This window comes from Silene latifolia, chromosome 5 (genome assembly GCF_048544455.1).
Source record: "Silene latifolia isolate original U9 population chromosome 5, ASM4854445v1, whole genome shotgun sequence".
NCBI classification, from domain to species: Eukaryota; Viridiplantae; Streptophyta; class Magnoliopsida; order Caryophyllales; family Caryophyllaceae; genus Silene; species Silene latifolia.
In genome coordinates, this window is record NC_133530.1 from 22,630,581 (window position 1) to 22,650,641 (window position 20,061).

Sequence of the window (20,061 nt, forward strand, 5' to 3'; positions counted from 1 at the left end):
TTTATTTTTTTTTTTTTTTTTTTTTGTTAAAATTTCGTATTGAGGATTTTCCTTCTTTCTGCCAGTCGCTGCAGATATCTCTCCTTATTAGGGAGAAACTTGCTAAGCTGGAAGATGACGTACGTCTCCTGCAGACGGAAAAAAGGGAGCTTCTTTTTTTTTTTTTGGTAAAATGTAAAAAATATATTGATGCTCAAATAACCATGTACAGAATAATTGTTCACAACCATGCTCCTATCACAAACTCATCTATATCATCTACCATACATCAAAACATATAGTAGATCAAACTAGCTATTGCAGCAATCTCTCAAGCCAATGCTTATCTTTTCTTGATACTGTACCCTGCAATTGTTGCTGCATCCTGTTCCTGATGTCTGCTTGTATCATCACCACACACCTGCTAGGACTGATTATAGGACCCTCATGCCTGCTAGCATTCCTCTGGTTCCAGATATAGTACATAGTGGCATTAAGAATACTATTCAGAACCCCATTCTTCAGTCTCGTGAACCTCCTGTGTTGCCACCAATTCTGAGTATTGGTTGCAGACATAGTTACACCCGTCCATTCCTGAATTCTCTGAATAATTCTCCTGCTGTACTGGCATTGGAAGAAGAGGTGAGATGGTGACTCTTCCTCTTGTGCACAAATACAACAGTTGCTATCAAGGACAATACCAAATCTGTAAAGTTTGTCTTTGGTATTAAACCCTTGTTGGTAGTACAACCAAGCTATAAAGCTGTGTTTGGGAATGGACCATTTGGTCCAAACAATATGAGACCAGTTTACAGCCTGGCTTGTTGGCCTTAACCAGCTATACCCCTTCTTGATAGTGTACTCCTTACCTGGGAGCATAGCCCATTCATTCTGGTGGTAGGCTGGCTGAAAATCCTGCTTCAATTTACAAACTTTTTTCCACGTCCAACTTGCATCCTGGGGTGGGTTATAATCCTCCCATTCTTGTCCCTTCAGGTAGACACTATGCACCCATTGCACCCATAGCTTAGAAGGGTGAGCCTGAATCCACCAGACCAGTTTCCCAACTGCTGCTTTATTCCAACTGTACTCATCTCTCAGGCCAAGTCCCCCTTCCTTCTGATTAGTGCAAAGCTTGGACCAGGCAACTGTAGGGGTTCTAGCATATTCAGTTCCTCCATGCCACAAGAAATTCCTGCATATTGCTTCAATTTTGAGGAGCACTGCCTTTGGAATGATGAATATAGAAGCCCAGTAGGAGTGAAGAGTTCTGTATACTGCTTTTATCAACACCAGTCTCCCAGCATACGAGAGCTTTTTGGTTCCCAGTTGTCTAACCCTCTCAAAAACTTTATCAATCAAGGGTTGGCAGTCTTTGATTGACAATTTAGCAGGTTTAATTGGCACTCCAAGGTATTTGAAAGGTAATTTGCCTTCAATGCAGCCTGAGACCTGAACTATTTCCCTTCTGACTTCACTAGCTACTCCATTGAAATACACATTTGACTTTCCCCTACTCATCTGAAGTCCTGATGCTTGAGAAAAGGTCGAGAAAGTGCGTAGCAGGATCATAATGGAACCCACATCCCCTTTAGAGAAGAGCAACAAATCGTCTGCAAACATTAAGCTACTCAATTTCATTGGTTTGCAAAGAGGGTGAAACCTGAATTCCATTGTAGAGGTAGTATAGGATAGCAATCTTGTAAGATATTCCATACAAATGGTAAAAAGCAAAGGTGACAAAGGATCACCTTGTCTTAATCCTCTTTGTCCCTTGAACCAGCCAAAGCTATCCCCATTCAAATTCAAGGTATAAGTGGCAGTGGTGACACATTCCTTAATGAGAGCAGTGAAACTAGTTGGAATATTTAATTCATGCAGCATCTGAAAAAGAAAACTCCACTCCACTGAGTCATAAGCCTTCTGCAGGTCTATTTTGAATAGACATCTAGGGGAGACACTCTTCCTTCCATAAAGTTTTACAAGATCTTGGCAAATCAGAATGTTCTCCATAATGCTTCTACCTTGAATAAAACCTCCTTGAGTGACAGAAATTATATGTGGGAGAACCAAAGCAAGTCTTGCACAAAGAAGTTTTGAAATGCATTTGTATACCACATTACAACATGCAATGGGCCTGAATTGCATTACAGTCAGAGGGTTTGGCACCTTAGGGATTAAAGTAACATTAGTAGCATTCAACTGCTTGAGCATTTTGCCATTCCTAAAGAATTCATGGACTGCAGCACATACATCCCCTCCAACAGTATCCCAACTAGTTTTAAAGAAATGACTAGAGTAGCCATCTGGGCCTGGAGCTTTGTCATCTGGTATACTGAAGATAATGTTTTTGATTTCTGCATCAGTAATTGGCTTTAGTAACATCTGATGATGCAACTCATCACATTTATTTCCTTGCTGCATTACTCTGGGACTGACAGGGGTTGTGGGATGAGACTGGCCTAACAAATGGTTATAGAAATTTAGAAAACTCTCCTGAACCCCCTCCTTATCAGTGTGGTGATTTCCCTGTTGATCAGTTATCTGGACTGTCTGATTTTGTCTCCTCCTAGTCTTCAAGATGCCATGGAAGAATGAAGTGTTTGCATCCCTAAAAGGGAGCTTCTTGATCAGCTGGATGAGGAAAGAAAGGAAAAGGCTGGTCTTCGAGGGGAGGCTGACTCAGTGCGTATCAGCCTGAAGGAGTCTGTGGAGTGGCTTGCTCAAGTTTTGGAGGTTAACAACTCTCTGACTGCTGAGAACAAGGTCTTGAAAGAAAAGAAAGCCAATCTATCCAAGGCCCTGACTGATGCTGCCGCCTGCTCTTCTTGGGAGATGAAGATTGCTTGCATCAGGGAGTTTCAAGAGGGGAAGCACCTGTCTTGGGATCTGGAAGAGGAAGAAAGGCTGTTTGCTGACTCCTTTCCGGAGAAGGTTGATTTGGGAATATTGTCGGACTTTGAGATTGACGCCTTGGAGGAGGACGACGGCTTCTATGCTGCCGAGGAGGAAGAGGTTCAGGGAGGAACCCACACAGCTGACAATCTGGTTCCAGAGGGCAACTCCGCTGTTCAGCCTGCTCCTGGGAATGTTCCAGCTCCTGCTACAGAGGTGGAGCGTGTTGTGTTGGACTGACGAGGCTCCTGAACCAGCTCCCTTTCTACTTTCAGTATTTATTTTCTGGGCCCTGTGTGGCATAAAACTTTGTTAGTTTTTGGATAATTTTCGGTATGTTTTGGCTTTTCTCACGGGAGCGAAGCGTACTTTGATATTTTGCCGTTTCAGGCGCTTTAGTTAATATTCTGCCGTTTTCTGGCGTACCTTTATTTTGTCGTGCGTGCACCTTTTTCGTTGTATTGTTGCCGACTTTCGTTGATTGGAGGCTCTGGGATCTACTTGCCCCTCTGTTCAGAGGAACCTCGCTTGCACGGATGCTGAATACTGCAGGAGCCTAGCTCATCCGATCTGTGGGTACTTAGCCATAAGTCCATGCTTCTCTGTGTAGGGACATAAAAACTCCACCAGATTAGCTTTTTCAGGCTCCTATCTTCTAGAGCATACAAATTTTAAAATAGGCCCGAAGCGTACTATTGATAAAACTTAGATTTTAAGGTAATTTGTTTAAAGCATACTGAAAATTTAATTATAATCCGATAACTTGAAGTCAAAAGATTTAATTTGGAAGCTCTGAAAAGGATTTTAAAGTTCTCTTCGAAAATTGAGGCTCTTAGAAAGACAAGAACACTTTAGCAAAACCTGGAACCTGGAGGGGTCGTATTGCATGTCTAATTGCTGACTGTTCTAGTCGCTTTTAGATGTGATATTTCTTTAGGTGGATAATATTCCACGATCTGGGGACCATTTGCCCTTTCATTGTCATGAGCCTGTAAGCTCCATTTCCGACGATACTTTCCACCTAGTACGGTCCTTCCCAATTGTAGGGTCCTGACCTTTATGTTTTTGTTGTAGCTCCTGGCTACTGTCTGCCTGTACGAGGCCATCCTGATCTGGGCGCTGGTTCTGAGTTCATCCACCGTGTCTAGACTGCTTGCCATTTCCACCTGGTTTCGCTCCTCTGTCAGGCACCCGTATCTATGGGTAGGAACCCTAACCTCTGAAGGGATAACTGCTTCAGCCCCGAATACCAGGCTGAAAGGAGTTTGTCCTGTTGCCACTTTAGGGGTGGTTCTGTCAGCCCACAGGACCAGTGGTAGCTCCTCTGCCCATTTGCCCCCAATTTCCTCTAGTTTTTTTTTCTGAGGTTCTCCACTATGATTTTGTTGCTGGACTCTGCTTGGCCATTAGATTGAGGGTTTCTGGGAGTAGATTTCTGCAATGAAATGTTCCAACTAGCACAAAATGCTTCTGTCTTATTGCCAATAAACTGAGACCCATTATCGCATATTATTTCAGATGGAATACCAAACCTACAGATGATGTTGCGTTTAATAAAAGATATCACCTGGGCCTCGGTAACTTGGGAGAATGATTCTGCCTCTATCCATTTGGAGAAGTAGTCCGTCATGGCAAGCATGTAGACCTTGTTTCCTGGTGCCTTGGGCAGCGGTCCCACTATGTCCATTCCCCATTTCATAAAGGGCCAGGGAGAAATAATCGGGTGCGAGGGTTCTGCAGTCGGTGGTCGATCGGCGCATGCCTTTGACAGGCATCACACTTTTTCGCGTATTCCATAGCATCCTTGCGCATCGTGGGCCAGAAGTACCCCTGCCTGAGGGCCTTGCTATTAACCTGTTCAGAGCAGCTACCCGTCCCGTCAGACGCTGCACGTCCTTCGGCTTTTGAGGTGACTCTAGCTGGAGTATGGCCTAGATTTGATCAGTGCTGGCTTCTATCCCCCTCTGGGTGACCATATATCCCAGGAACTTCCCACTGGAGACTCCGAAAGTGCACTTCGAGGGATTCAGCTTCATTTCATATTTTCTCAGGGTGCTGAAAGTGTCAGCCAAATGTTCAACGTGCTGGGCAGCTTGCTTTGATTTTACCACCATGTCGTCGATGTATACCTCCATGGTGCGGCCTATTTGCTCTTTGAACATAGTGTTTACCAGCCGCTGGTAGGTGGAACCTGCATTCTTTAGACCAAAGGGCATCACGTTATAACAATAGATACCCCGCTCTGACCTGAATGCCGTTTTCTCTTGATCATCAGGGTGCATCTTGATCTGGTTGTAGCCACTCCAAGCATCCAGGAATGTGAGCATTTCGTGGCCTGCTGTGGCATCCACCATAGCATCTATGTGCGGCAGCGGGAACGGATCTTTAGGGCAAGCTTTATTTAGGTCCGTGAAATCGACACAAACCCTCCATTTGCCATTCTTTTTTGGGACTACCACCACATTAGATAACCATTCCGGGTACTTCACTTCCCTGATTTTTCCAGCAGCGAGCAGGTTGTCTACTTCCTGGTTAATGACCTGGTTCCTCTCTGGAGCAATCTTCCTCCTCTTCTGCTGGATAGGTTTATAGCTTGGATCCACACTCAGCTTGTGTGTTATGATACTTGGATCTATTCCTACCATATCACTGTGGGACCAGGCAAAACAATCCATGTTAGCTCTCAATAATTGAACAAGTTCCTGACGGATTGCACCTGTGCATTCTGATCCGATGAGTAGGGTTCGCTCTGGTTGCAGATCATCCAGGCTGACCTCGTCTAGCTCTGCCTGAGGTGGCTCGACGTACTATTCCTGGATGCTCTGGCTCTGTAATTGCTATGCTGGCGGTCTGGCTGTTGGTTTTAGGGCTATCTTGTAGCAATTTTTAGCTTCCTCTTGATCCCCACGTATCTCTTGCACTCCCCAAGGCGTTGGGAACTTCAAACATTGGTGGTAAGTTGAAGGTACCGCCTTCATTTCGTGGATCCAGGGCCTGCCAAGAATCACATTATAAGTAGAGGGCCCATCGATAACCTAGTACCTTACCTGTTTATTGACTCCTTTGGCATAGGTTGGGATGACGATTTCTCCTAGAGAGTGCTTCGTTTCGCCACTGAAACCGACTAGGGGTACCTCTTTCGTTGTTAAGTCCTTCTCGCTGAACCCCATGACCTTCAGTGTTTCCAGCATAATTAGGTTGACGGAGCTTCCTGTGTCCACTAGGATCTTCCGTACCTCACAGTTTTCTATGGGGAGGGTGATGATCAGAGCGTCGTGGTGTTGTTCTGGGGCGTTTTGAGCGTCTGTTTAATCAAAGGTGACTGTAGGGAGGTCCTGGCGGCTGATTCTGCAGGAAAGCTCTGGCTTATCTCCTTTGGTTTGTGTGGCATGTCTTTTGGCTGCTGAATAGGTTAGGCCGCACAATTTCGAGCCTCCTGTAATAACATTTACAATTCTAGTGCACACAGGTGGAGGAGTAGGCAGAACCTGGTTAGCGGAATGAACTTTGGTGGAGCCTCCTGGCAATAGGTGGTCCAGGTTTCCTCGATCGTACTGGAATTTGACTTCCTTTCTCAAGGTGTAGCATTCGTCGGTGTCATGGCCGATGTCATCATGATATTCGCACCTTTTACTGGAGTCTCTCTTATCGTTAGGACGCTCGTCAACCCGCTTCCTGGGCCACCTGACTCCCCGGATCTCTTTTAGGGCCTTGAGTACACCTGCAAGATTGGTTGAGAATTTATACTCACTTACTTTCGGAGGTGGCTCTGAGTTGTTCTTTCCTCCTGGGCCCTCCGATACTTTGTTCACAGGTTTGCTGTAGGGTTTGGCTCTTTCATTCTGCTTCTCCACAGGTGCCTTTCTGGATGTAGGATCTGTGCCATAAGCTGCTCTCCTGGGCCCTGAGTCTTCTTCCAGCCGCATGACTGCAATTGCCTTTGTCTGCACCTCCTCGAAGGTAGTGCATGGGTACTTGGTCAGATCTTTATACAAGTCTGAATCCTGGCGGAGCCCTTGGCGGAAAGCTTCTATGGCTGTGGCTATGTCGCACCGGGGAATTGCCACCTTTTCTCTGTTGAACCTGTTCAGAAAATCTCTGGTGGCCTCCTCAGGTCCCTGCACTATCCGGTACAGGTCGCTGGTTTGTTTTTCTGGTCTGCGGCTGCTGGCAAACTGCTGGTGGAAGGCATTGACTAAGTCGGCGAAGCAGGTTATGCTCCTGTTTGGCAGGCTGACGAACCATTGCAAGGCTGCTCCGGACAGGATGGATCCAAACCCTTTACACATACAGGCTTCTTTCAAGGAGCCCGTCGCGGTGATCACCATCATCTTTTGCTTGTAGTGATTGATATGGTCAAGAGGATCCGTGGTTCCGTCGTAAAGCGTCATGGCTGGCGGCACGCATCCTTTCGGGACACCGACAAGGGCTATGTCATCCACGAAAGGGGAGTCTGCGTAGCTATCTCGTGTTATCTTCTCCAGGGGTCGCGCTACACCCGGGATCCTGTAAACCAGGTCCCTCAATTCCTGGTATTGCTGTTCCAGCAAGCTGCCTGTTCCTGCAAGAGGGTTAGAGACAGGTGGAAAAGAGCCAACAGATGTACCTCCCATCCAGGATCCTCCTGGGAATTGACTGCCTGGCTGACTTGCCAAAGGTGTTGCATGGATGATGGTTCCTGGTTGCCATTCTGGTGCCTGCTGAGGAGAGGTTCCTCCCACCCAGGTCCCTCCGGAGAAATGTCCGCTTGCTGGGTTCATCATGCCGGTGCTGGGTCCTGGATTCCATCCTGCCACCTGCTGGACGGGTGTTCCTGCAAAAAATTGCGAGTTAGTTCCCGGCTGACTATTAGACAAAGCACTACCTGGGGTTGGCTGCAAGCTGAATGGTCGATCAAAAGACAGGAATCCTAATCCACTGGGCTCGATGGCTCCTCTGGGTGGTACTCCTTCAAGATCCAGTCTAGTGATCAGCTCCGATGGGATCTGCCTGGGGCCCGCGCTGGTGACCGAAATTGGGGCCTCAGAAGGTGGAGGCAACAAGAATCGACGAGGTCCCGGACACAGTTCTTGTTGCGATCTGGTTCCTGAGGTCTTGGTTGTCCTTCCTCAGGCTTTCGATGGCTCGGTGCAGGGTATCCATTCCTTCCAACACCACTCGCATTGGGTCTGGTGATGAGGCTCCTGACTTCTTCGGGACTCCTCCTGATGCAGTCTCCTGATGGATTCCTCCGGATGCAGTCGCCTGGATCTGGGTCCTGCTGGGGCTGCTTTCCCTGCTGGATCTCGTAACACCGGGTGCTGCTGACGCCTTAGGCGCTTGGGGTGGCTTGAAAGGTGGTGGCATGGCTTTCGGGGATGCGCTGACCGAGGCCATCTGGCTGGCTGCTGACGATGCGGTGACTGATCCTGCGCTTGCTGGAAGAGATCTTCCCCCAGAAGATTGGGAGGATACCCCCTGGGTGCTGGACGAACTTGCGCTGGCTCCAGACATGATGACGGACGGATTGCTTAATTTCAACTTTATGAGAGATTGATCACTGAGGCCCCACGGTGGGCGCCAAATTGTTTTGGGTAAAAATTTACCAGTTAGATATTAATCTGTGGGGGTCAAAGTGATCGTTTCTGACTTTAGGAAAATAACGAAATCGATGAGCAAAGGTAAAACACAACGAAAGGGAAAAATATGACGCGAGAGAATTTTGGTGACGCGGAAAACCCGATGTAGGAACAACCGCGGGGGGAGTCGGAATCCCGCCAAGTATTTTCACTATGACCGAAGGTTTTCGTAGCAAGCAATGAAATACAGTGATGTTTCTCTTTTTTAAAATTGATCCGTGTCCTCTCTGAAGTATATGCTCCTCCCTTTTATAGATATTCTCCTAGGGTTTTGACTGCCGCAGGCTCCTCCGTGTTAGGCTCCTGATTTCTAGAAGTCGTTTCCTGAAAAGTAGGGGCAGTTATTTTGACTCCTTCCTTTGCCACGTTTTTGCACATCATTCATATGTGTTTCTTCAAGATAATCTAGTGGTTTTTCTATTGCCACGTCAGCGATCCTCAAACCTTGATATTGGCCCATTAGATCATGCCATGTGTCCCTTGATAAAAGTTGCGAATTTTATCCCCAACAATATATTGAATTGAACAAATAAGCTAAATTATTGTAAAATATGCAGGCCGTTGTCGCCGAGATGGGAAGGGAAGCCACCGATGAATGAAACATCAGAGCAAATTGAGGACGAGATAAATCATGAGTTTCAAGAGCAAGTGGAAGATGATACCCAAGAGCTGCAGCAATCAGGGCCCCTGCTATACGAACTTCCTATTGACATCGTACAATCGATTGCAAATTGCATGAATTTGTTGGATTATATGAATTTTCGTCTTACTTGTAAAACACTTTACGAGGTAAACCCGATATCCCAATGGCGATCTAAATGTCGGTACCCTTTGTTCATGTTCCCTAAGGACAACAACGGAACATATGAACTGTTAGATCCATTTGAAAATATTTCCCTAAGGACAACAACGGAACATTTGTAGGCAGGCCGTCCTATTTCGCTTCTATTACAATGTGAAAAATTTACTCTAAGATACATGTACCCTTTCGCTTTTGCCCCGGAGACCTGGAAGTATCCTTTTTGTAGGCAGGCCGTACGTATTGGATTTTCGACTTGTCCTACTTCTTCTGATTTTTTGGCTGTTGCAATTAGTGGGGTTTCACGAGTTGATTTTTCTTGTTTTGAAGCCGAAAATGGGGAGTGGGAGGACTATGATACCGAGTTTGATCCCGATAAGGATATTGAGTTTCGTCCTAATTCTAAAACCGGTCCAAAGTATCATAATAACGCATTCTATTTTCTTGGGAGGGATGGTTGCCTAGGGGAGTTCAAATTTATACAAGGAGAAACAATCTGGCATGTTTACAAACATCCATTTACTGAAGATGAAGATACAATATTTGACTCGGGTTATTTAGTTGAGCTTGATGGAGAACTTGTTTCGGTTTTCATCAAAGAATCAGGAAGGTGTCTTGAAGTGTTTAAGTTTGACATATCAAACAAGTGTTGGATTGAATTAGATACATTGGGTGACTACATTTTGTTCCTAAGTGCTGCATCATCTTATTCCCTTAAGGCGGATAAGAGCGAGATGGCAAATCGAATATATCTGCCACGTCGTTTTGGTAATGGAATCGTCTTCTATTCGCTTGACACCCGCACGTATCATTCTTCGGGTACTGCCGATTCTAGACAAGATTTATCCGGCACCAAGGCGCAATCATCCTGTTGCTGGATCTGGTAGTTGTTGTTTTAGCAAATTATTTTGTATTTATAATTTTATACTCCCTCTGTCCAAATCATTTGTTTACCTTTCATTAAAATACTACTCCTCACAAAGTATAAAAAAGGTAAACGAATGATTGAGACCGAAGAATTACTATAGTGACTTCATATAGTATGCTAATTTTGTTTTCAGTATTTGATCGGATATTAACAACATGATTTCGGATACTCAACTGAGTGGTATGTGATTGTTTATGATCTTCACCCGTATTGTTAATTCTCGTATAGTCGTATCTAACACGACACCTACTAGGAAGGAATAAGATATATGATATATATACCATATTTCTTACTAGTTGGAAAGCCCGTGCAATGCTCGGGGCTCCCATTAGGATTATCATTAAAAATTAATATATTTTAAGTTAATAAAAAAAATTCATACTATATTGTCATTGATGAAAAAAAAAATCTGTTATTGCTTTTAGCAAAAAAGTTTTGTCATCAATTAGTATAACATCAAGTAACATAGTTATAGTAATTAGTACTCCGTATAAACATCTCGCAAAATCAAATCCAAACTGAATTCCAATAGAATTAGTAATCTTTAAACACAATCAAAATATCTCTGATTCTATTATATAGAATGCACGGGCACCTAGTTGCATCATATGTGACAACATTAGTTAGTAGTTTATGTCATTTTTTTTAAATAGTCGGGCTACTAAGTTAGTATAATAATGTCGATTAAGTAGTATATATTTTATGGCACCGCTGAAAACGTTATTTTACGTTTCCATGGTCTGGTAATAGAAAACTATTAAATTTAACAAAAAGTCAAACTATGTTAACAATAAGAGCAAACAAAATTTCGGGGGTTGATTTAGATGAGGACAGATTAATCATTAGTTCCTATAACAAAAATGCAACTAAAGTGTTGTGGCATTTGGTATTTAACTATATCAGTTGTATACTAACATTCAGAGATATAGTTGGATTATAGTGTTACCGTTCTTATTGTCTAAGCACCATCAGTTTTTAACCGAAATAGTCTTTGACTACTTATCCTTAAAAACTTCATGCAAAATATATAATACAACATCTTAATTTGGCAAATTGTGAAAACTTCTTTATAAATAATGTCCTTCTTGTGGCCTTGATACATTTGGTCTCTATCATTGATGTAGAACCTTAATCTCTTGGATGAACGCTTGTACATAAAGCTGGCCATTAATAAAAACTGGTTTTGACAGATAAATTTAAACATGATTTTGTCACTGTTCCTAACTCTTGTTTATTGTCATGGCGCAGCATTATTAGAGCCGGCAAATAATGGCATGACACGAAAACACGACACGAATCCGACATGAAATTAACGGGTTTGGGTTGACATTTAAAGACCCATTTATACAAGCGGGTCGACACGAACACGACACGAGATTTAATTGGGCTAGGTTTAGGTTGAGCACTGTACACACGCACCCGACCCGAATAACCTATCTACTAAATCAATCCCAATTTTTCTTGATCCTTACATAAATATACTTACACTTTCCAAATATTGACATGACACGAAACTACGACACGAAATTAACGGATTAGGGTTGAGGCTTGATTACCCATTAATGTAACTGGATCGACACGAACACGATACGCGATTTAATTGGGTCGATTTTTTGTTGAAGAGTTTATGATCCATTTAAATGTGACACCTGAACCCGACACGACCAGATCTGTTTGTCACATCTAAGTAGCATGGCCTCGACGTATATTGTCTCTGCTTAAGAATGAAAAGAATATTTATATCAGAGGAAGTCATTACTATCCTCGGGTTCAGTACCTTTTGCCGACTTTGGAATCCGTATGTATATTCGCTTCTACTATGAATTTTCCAAGGCGATTGATAATATGACAGATCCCGTTAGATAATCCTCTTATGGAGTTAATGTTACCACACTTGGTAGAGCATACCATTATGAGTTATATTAAAAAATTCATTATGTATACTCCCTTCCCTTCTTAAACATCTTCCGCCTTGTTTCTTAGAGGTTAAACTTTTATAACTTTGACCATTAATATGTCGAAAATCATGGTCAAACTTCCGTTTTGACGATTGTGTAGAAGCAATGAGGATGAAGTACATTTAGTGCGAAATTCCTAAAAAATAATGAATCTTACTCCCAAAGTCTACACCAACTAAAACACTACCAAATCCCGCATAATGAAAACAAAAAACGACTCCTAAAAGCAAGGATGACATATGAGGGATAAGACATGACGGATGTAGGTCTTCTTGTTGTTGCAGGTAAAAATTTTCAAAACCATAACCGCTTCAACTTGGAGAGATCTTAAAATAGCTTCGTTCTATTTAAATGTCATGTACTCATATATTCTACAGCTTTCTCAAACAATTCTGATATTATTCTACCTATTTATAACACTCATGGTTGACATGATTTAAAATTCAATTTGAGCGTAAAAATTTATTTATATTCGCTACATCCAAGACAAATGTTTTTTTCTTATTGTAGAGTTAACAATAATTTTTGTTCTGTTATTCATGATTTTGGAGTATATATATGTACCTTGTGTTACAATGCCAAATTGTTAATATTTATTCTGAACCAATAGCTATAATGGAGATTATAAAATTAAAAAAAGGATTTTGAGATCAACTCCTAACAATAGGGTCAAAAATAAGTAAACATTGGCAGAAAAAAAACAAGAAGTAATTAATTAGATATGAGGAAGGTCGGGAGATTATGAAAAATATTTAGGCTTTGTTTCAAAGAAATAAGCTTTTGACCAAAATTTCATTTATCTTAATTTTTTTTTTGAAATACTTGATAGATAAATTATTTGCCAAAATAAGAGTAGCAGTGAGAAATGAGAAATAAGTTACCTGTGTTTTTTATTCCTCCAATTTAAAATATTAAATATAGAAAACTTATTATGTACTTTTGGAGTATCATTTTACCAAAAAAAAAACCCAGCTATATTAAGTTAGTTTGCCAAACATTTTTTACTTGATCAATTAAATTATCATTCTTAATTTTCAGTTACCTTTTAAGCTATTTTTTTAGGTTTAAGTTAACTTATCATTTAGTATGACTAATGAAATTTAAGATATAGTATACGAATAATGTTTATGTTATTAATATACCATATAATTAGTTACATTATTGTGTATTTTAGTATCACCTACTTATATTGGGTTAATTTTATTAAAATATTAAGAAAATCTACTTTTATTACGATCATTTTATTAATTTTTTTTCGAAATCTACTCTTGTTAGAAATTCTAAAAAAGTTGGACTCTCTAATATCGCTCGAAAAGTTTCTACTTTATATATATGTATTGATTCCTTCCTAATAACACCTATGAGATCATGTCTCATAACAAATTGTACAAATTACTTAATTTCGCAATTCTACAAAATAATTACACAGATTCTACCGATTAATCAATCAACATATACAATAATGTACAACAAATATTCATCGGATAGTGCCATTGTGATATTTATGGGTTCAATTTGTGATATGAATGCTTCCAACGCACAATGGTTTTGGAGTGATGATCTGGTTTTGATTCCCGAGGTAAGTTCACTGGTTAAGTTTGACAGAGGATGGGAACCTTGATGCTTCCATTTCTTTGGAACAAGAGTGTTAGAGGCCTCGTTTGTTTCGTTTGGTTCCGATGCAACAGTTGCACGGACTGTTGCATGGGGAATATTTTGTGAGGGTGTTTGTGGATTGGTTTCAGTTTGGTTAGTGGTTGGTTCACTGCATTCCTCATTCCTCCTGGATGAGCTAGCTCCATTTTGAGATGAGGGAGGGTTAGTTCCCCCTGGATTTTGGCCAGCCTCCTCAAGCAACAGTGGCTCCAACTGTTGCTCAGCTTCTTCCACTACTTGATCCATGTCATGATGTATCATTCCAATTTCGAAGTCATCGTCTTCCTCATCATCTTTTTCATCATTAACCTGAGTGTTTGAAACAAATAGACTAGATTCGTCAAATATTACATGAACGCTTTCCTCCATTTTCATGGTTCTCTTGTTATAAACTTTGTAAGCTTTACTATGATCGGAATAACCAACAAAAACACCTTCACTACGAGCATCAAATTTGCCTAGGTTGTCTTTTCCATTATTGTGCACAAAGCATTTACTACCAAAGCACTTTAAATGTGAGATGTTAGGCTTTCTTCCTCGTAATAATTCATAAGGAGTTTTCTTAATGATTTTTCTAATCATGACACGATTGTAGATATAACAAGATGTGTTAACGGCCTCGACCCAAAAGTTTCTTGGCACTTTAGAGCTAATGAGCATGGTCCTAGCCATATTTTCAAGAGTTCGATTCATTCGTTCCACAACTCCATTTTGTTGAGGGGTTCTTGCAGCCGAAAAATTGTGACTAATACCGTGCTCATTGCAATAAGACTCAAATGACAAATTCTCAAATTCGGTTTCATGGTCGGATCTCAAGGAGACAAGTTTATAACCAAATTTGTTTTGGACCTTTTTAACCCAAATTAAGAATTCATCAAAAGTTTGATCTTTAGAACTTAAGAAAAGAAGCCAAACAAATCTTGTAAAATCATCAACAATGACACAAATATAGCGACTTCCACCTCTACTAACAATACGCATATGTCCACATAAGTCTATGTGAATGAGTTCAAGAGGCAAGGAAGTGCTAATAATCTTTTTGGATTTAAAAGAGCATTTTACTTGTTTACCTTTAACACAATCGTCACAAAGTGATTTAAATTCAAATTTGATGTTAGGAATGCCATCAACTAGATCAAGCCTCTTAAGGGTATTACGTGTTTTAGCATTTACATGACAAAGTCGTTTATGCCAAAGCCAAGGGTCATTCTTTTGAACACTCATGCATGATAGTGTTTGACTCGACAATGAATATAAGTTAGTCATGTAAACATCTTTGACACGTTTACCTTCAAGAATGAGTTCTCTAGTTTTTCCATCAATTATTCTACATTCACTAGCAAGAAATTCAACGATGTTACCTCGATCACACAATTGTGATATGCTTAGAAGATTGAGTTTTAAGCCTTTGACAAGCAACACTTTGTCAACGCATAGTGACTTTGACTTACCAACTTTTACAATACCAATGATTTCACCTCGTTTGTTGTCACCAAAAGTCACCATCGTAAGCTTCTAGCGAAAGGAATTGGCTTTCATCTTCCGTCATGTGATGAGAGCATCCACGGTCTAAGTACCAATTGCTGCTGCCTTTCGATAATGCCTATTAGAAATCAAACGTTTAGTTTAGGAACCCAAACAAGTTTGGGTTCCTTCTTGACAACAATTTTCTTGACTTCTTTCTTTTTAATCCAAACATGTTTAGCCACTTTAGTGCTTCTTTCTAAGTCAAGGACTCTCTTTTCACAACCATTGAACTCATGACCAGTTTTACCACAGTAGTTGCAAATAATGTACTCAGGAAGGCCAACATACTTTCTTCTTCGAAAATCAGTCACGCTTGGGTCTTGGTTTCGAGTGCAACAGTGCGTAGAACTGTTGCATTTGAAACCAAGTCCAACATTTTTTGCACGGTTTTCATATTCTTGAGATTGTTTTAGAAGAAACTCCAAGACATTCTGACTTCCTTCCCATTTCAAATAGAACATCTTAGCCTCATCTAGCTCTTTGGTTAGTTTTTCAATTTTAGCAAGATGATTAAGATTTAGTTGACCTACTTTGTCGAAAGCATGTTTAGCATGTGTTACTTCATCACTAAGCAATAAGCCAATTTGCTCAAGTTGCGCACAAGGTGAGGTCAGCTAACAGAGAGTCACGTTCTTTAGTTAGTGAAGACACATGTTTTGTGAGAGTCTCAATTTTCTTCATAGACCCAGATGCAACAGTTGCATCATCTGTTGCATGGATTTATTCAGCCTTTTTCATAGTTTCAATTTGAACGAGAAGATCATCATTTGAATTTTGTACTCGATCTAAAGCACTTTTAACATGACTTGACTCATCATTTAACATTTTAGCAATTTTGACAAGATCCCCTTTTTCATTTTGACATGTTGCAAGATCAATCAAAAGTTGGTCACGTTCTTTGGTTAGTGAGGACACAACTTTGTTAAAGGACTCTTCTCCCTTGTTAGACACAGATGCAACATTGCACTGATCTGTTGCATGTATCTTATCAACTCTTTTAGCAAGAAACAGAATCTGTTTCCGGAGCCTTTTAATCTCCTTCTCAAGACTCGATGATGAACTAGGTTGATCTACCTCATTTAGACATTCTTTTAAACCAACATTTTCTTCGGCTATGTCTTCAATTTCAGTTTGCATAGCCTCTAATTTATTGCTTTGGACACGACACTTATCAATGAATTGGTCTAGGAGATGACAAATTTTGTCTTTAGAGAAAGATCGAACCTTTTTCTTGAGCTTATTTACCTCAATGTCAGAATCTGAATCTGAGTCCACGGAGTGAGCCATAAGACATTTGACACTTTCTTTCTTTGTTGACTTTGGAACATCATTGCTTAACTGAGATGAGATGCTAAGTTTGGCATCCAATTCTTTCTCAAGGACATCGTACTCGTCAGAATCAGACATTCCCCAAATGGCAGTCATTACTTTGCTTTTGTATTCTCTTTTAGAAAACTCACGCTTTTCTTTAGACTTAATGTCATTCCACTTTGGGCATTCTTTGATTTGGTGACCTTTGTCACAACATTTGAAGCAACCAACAGTGGAAGTAGACTTTCTTTTGGGAAAGCGTCGTTTGCTAGTATAGTTATTAGACCTTTGTGAGTTTCGACCATTAATCATGCCAACAATGTTTTTAGTGAACATTGCAAACTCGTCATCTTCATCCTCCTCATCACTTGAGAGAGCATAAAGAGCAAGTCCTTTCCCTTTAGAGCTTTCACCGGATCGCTTCATGAGAGTTAACTCATGAGCCATGAGTGAGCCCATAAGTTCATCAAGGGATAGCAAGGAAAGGTCTCTTCCTCAATAGCCGTAACCTTCGGTTGCCATTTTTCAGATAGGCTACGAAGGATTTTACGTACTAAATCCTCGGATTCAAAGTTTCTACCTAGACTCTTGAGGTCATTAACAATATTAGAGAAACGAGAAGACAAACTATTAATTGACTCATCTTTTCCCATGTTGAACATCTCATATTGTTGCATGAGAAGATCAACACGGTACTTTTTGACTTGTGACGTTCCCTCATAAGCAAGATTTAGGGTGTCCCAAATTTTTCTCACAACAGGTATAACATTTTCAGACAAATGAGATGTAGAACTAATAACTGATCCAGGAGGAATAATGACATCATTAGTGACAACCACGTTAGTGAAATCGTAGTGTTAATTTTTCGAGTTTTAACATTTTTTTAGGTGGGAAAAATACTCATAAAATGGTCAATATTAATGAAATCTCTTACTTATTATAATGATATAGTTAATTAAACATTTGATTTGAAAAGAGAGAAATATTCGTACAAATAAAATATTACTCCGTGTACGTAATTTATATGATGATATGATTTCAAATTATCAATAAATTAATTCAATTAAAATGTTTAATTTTCTACCATATTTATCTCATGCCATTATAACCATTTTTTATTTTTTTATTACTAAGTTAAGTACCATTTTGCTATGACCATTCAAACTAGTTTCACATTATATTTGAATAATGATGTTGAAAAAATAGGGATGTAAGACATAATAAATTTGTGACCGTAAAATAATTCATTCATTTAAAGAAAAACAAACCAAATTCCACTCAACCATCTAATGAACCCCCACCCCAAAGGCAGCCCAGAATATCAAGACTAATATTATTATAAGACAGGCCCAACTAAACATAAGCCCAAATTCCAATCAACCATTCAATGAACCCCCTCTACTATTTCCAATGCATCGTCCCAACCGTCAGGCTCGTCGTTAATAACGATCATATCTCGCGTTTTAATATTAAAACACGCTCAAATTAAAAATCCTACTTCTATGAATAGAGCAAACATCCTAAAACACCCTAAAACACTAAATTAGCAAACCAAATTTACTAGTCTTTAAACTTAAAATCATGCTCATACTTTACAAAACAATAACGCAGAAGGATAAACAAATAACGATTCCATTCATTGCAATTAAAAGTGGAAGTTTTGAAGTTCAGATAATCAATTATCAAACAAAAACTTTGGGCTAGTTAAATACAAAACCTTAATTTAAAAACCCATAATTTTCATCTTAAAACTCTTGGTTTTCAAATCAAAACCCACAATTTCCAACCAAAAACTCAAAATTCTCAGTTTAAAAAAAAAAAAAACATGAATATGAACTTTCAAGTTCAACAAAATTCATTTTCAAAAGGTAATATTTAGATTTTCACTTTTTAATAAATTATATATCTACTAGTTGATGAAGCACTATACTGCTCCGATCGCCTGTCAGTAGTTGCAGGGGTGGTGGGATAGTGGGATGGGAATCGTGAGTTCGCGACTATGAGGTTTACAATAGGCAGTCAGTAGGTTTAGTTGTAGACGAATGCTCCGCGCGTATGTTGTATTAATATAAGAAGAGGGAAGAGGGAAAAATGGAAGGAAGCGGACTTACGTATATGTGCCAGAAGACCGCCTATTCCGAAATAATTGTACAGATTAATGGTCCATGGCCAGTATTGTTCATATGTCAGAAATGACAGATACCTAGCATGATTCCACGCTACACTCCTTGCTCTGTGCTTGACAACTGCCTTATCAGTACTCACGTCACCATTGGCATAAAATTCTGGTGAGACACTCACAAGAGTCTGAACCACGCTGTCTTCCACTTCGAAAAGTGGAAACTTAGTGACTTTAATCTCGTGAAAATTATCCCCAAAAATCCCGTGGATCATAAATCTTCTTCCGAATTTAGACCTTATGCCAGGAAGATCAGCAAGATTGAATCTATTACTTAGGTTCCTATGATAGACAATGTAGGTCGGGTGGTAACTGAAACACAGCTTAGCTGCGGCTGCAACGATCAGATGTAAAAAAATCAGCACATCAACATTGGAAGCATAACTATAGTACAATAGGCAAATAACACAGGCTAATGAAAACTAAAATCAAAATACTATGACTCAAAAGCTACCATAGAAGTAACCCATTGAGATAAATAAGAGCCAAAATCCACCCCCAAATTGAATAGATTAATTCATTGATCTTGTTACATTTATCAGCTGATCAATCATCTTCCACCAAATTTTTCATGATAATACTGAAACATTATTACTGTTTTTTACTTTATTCTAGATAATTGATAATGTGTTTGATGTCAGAATGTTCTTCAAGTTGTCCCGTCTTGTTTCTTAATTGTAGTAATTGATGATGTGATTGATGTCAGAATGCTGTACAAGTTGTATATGTCACTTCTTTCACCGTTATGCTTCTTAATTGTAGTAATAATGACGACATTAGCACCTGATTATGACTTAAACACCATTGTTTTTTTAGTAGGTCTAATAAAGTAATCACGGCTTTTAACAAGTCAAAGAAAACAAAATATAAAGAATGCTGCTCCGGCATCTCAAAAAAAGGCAAAGAAGAATGTTGTTCCTGCACCTACATCCCATAAGAATGCAAAAATGAAAATAATGAATAACGATCTATTAAATTAATGTAGTGACATCCATGTTGGTAGTGTTGTATGTAGTCACAATTTTTGAAATTTTACTTGTCTCAAGTATATTCCGTATAAAAATATACTTATTGTCGTTCTCAAAAATAAAATAAAATACTTAGTGTTTGGCACCCACAAATTATCGAATTATAGATGAAATTAGGCGGGAAAAACTTAGACATATGAAATATAATAAGTCGTGGCAAAATTATAGTTGTGACAAAATATA

General features: G+C 40.0%; 3 protein-coding genes across 3 annotated transcripts; all 3 read right to left on the minus strand.

Annotated features, from left to right (window-relative positions):
* Positions 1-3,764: 3,764 nt before the first annotated feature.
* On the minus strand, positions 3,765-4,561 carry LOC141655050 (uncharacterized). Its single transcript, XM_074462149.1, has 2 exons — positions 4,269-4,561; positions 3,765-4,167 (listed from the first exon to the last, which is right to left on the minus strand). The coding sequence occupies exons 1-2, from the start codon at positions 4,559-4,561 to the stop codon at positions 3,765-3,767; spliced, it is 696 nt and encodes a 231-aa protein (XP_074318250.1).
* Positions 4,562-5,711: 1,150 nt separating this feature from the next.
* On the minus strand, positions 5,712-6,065 carry LOC141655051 (uncharacterized). Its single transcript, XM_074462150.1, has 2 exons — positions 5,917-6,065; positions 5,712-5,868 (listed from the first exon to the last, which is right to left on the minus strand). The coding sequence occupies exons 1-2, from the start codon at positions 6,063-6,065 to the stop codon at positions 5,712-5,714; spliced, it is 306 nt and encodes a 101-aa protein (XP_074318251.1).
* Positions 6,066-6,182: 117 nt separating this feature from the next.
* LOC141655052 (uncharacterized) lies at positions 6,183-7,637 on the minus strand. The gene has a single exon (XM_074462151.1). It carries the CDS (start codon positions 7,635-7,637, stop codon positions 6,183-6,185), a length of 1,455 nt encoding a protein of 484 aa, XP_074318252.1.
* Between the last annotated feature and the right edge of the window lie 12,424 nt (positions 7,638-20,061).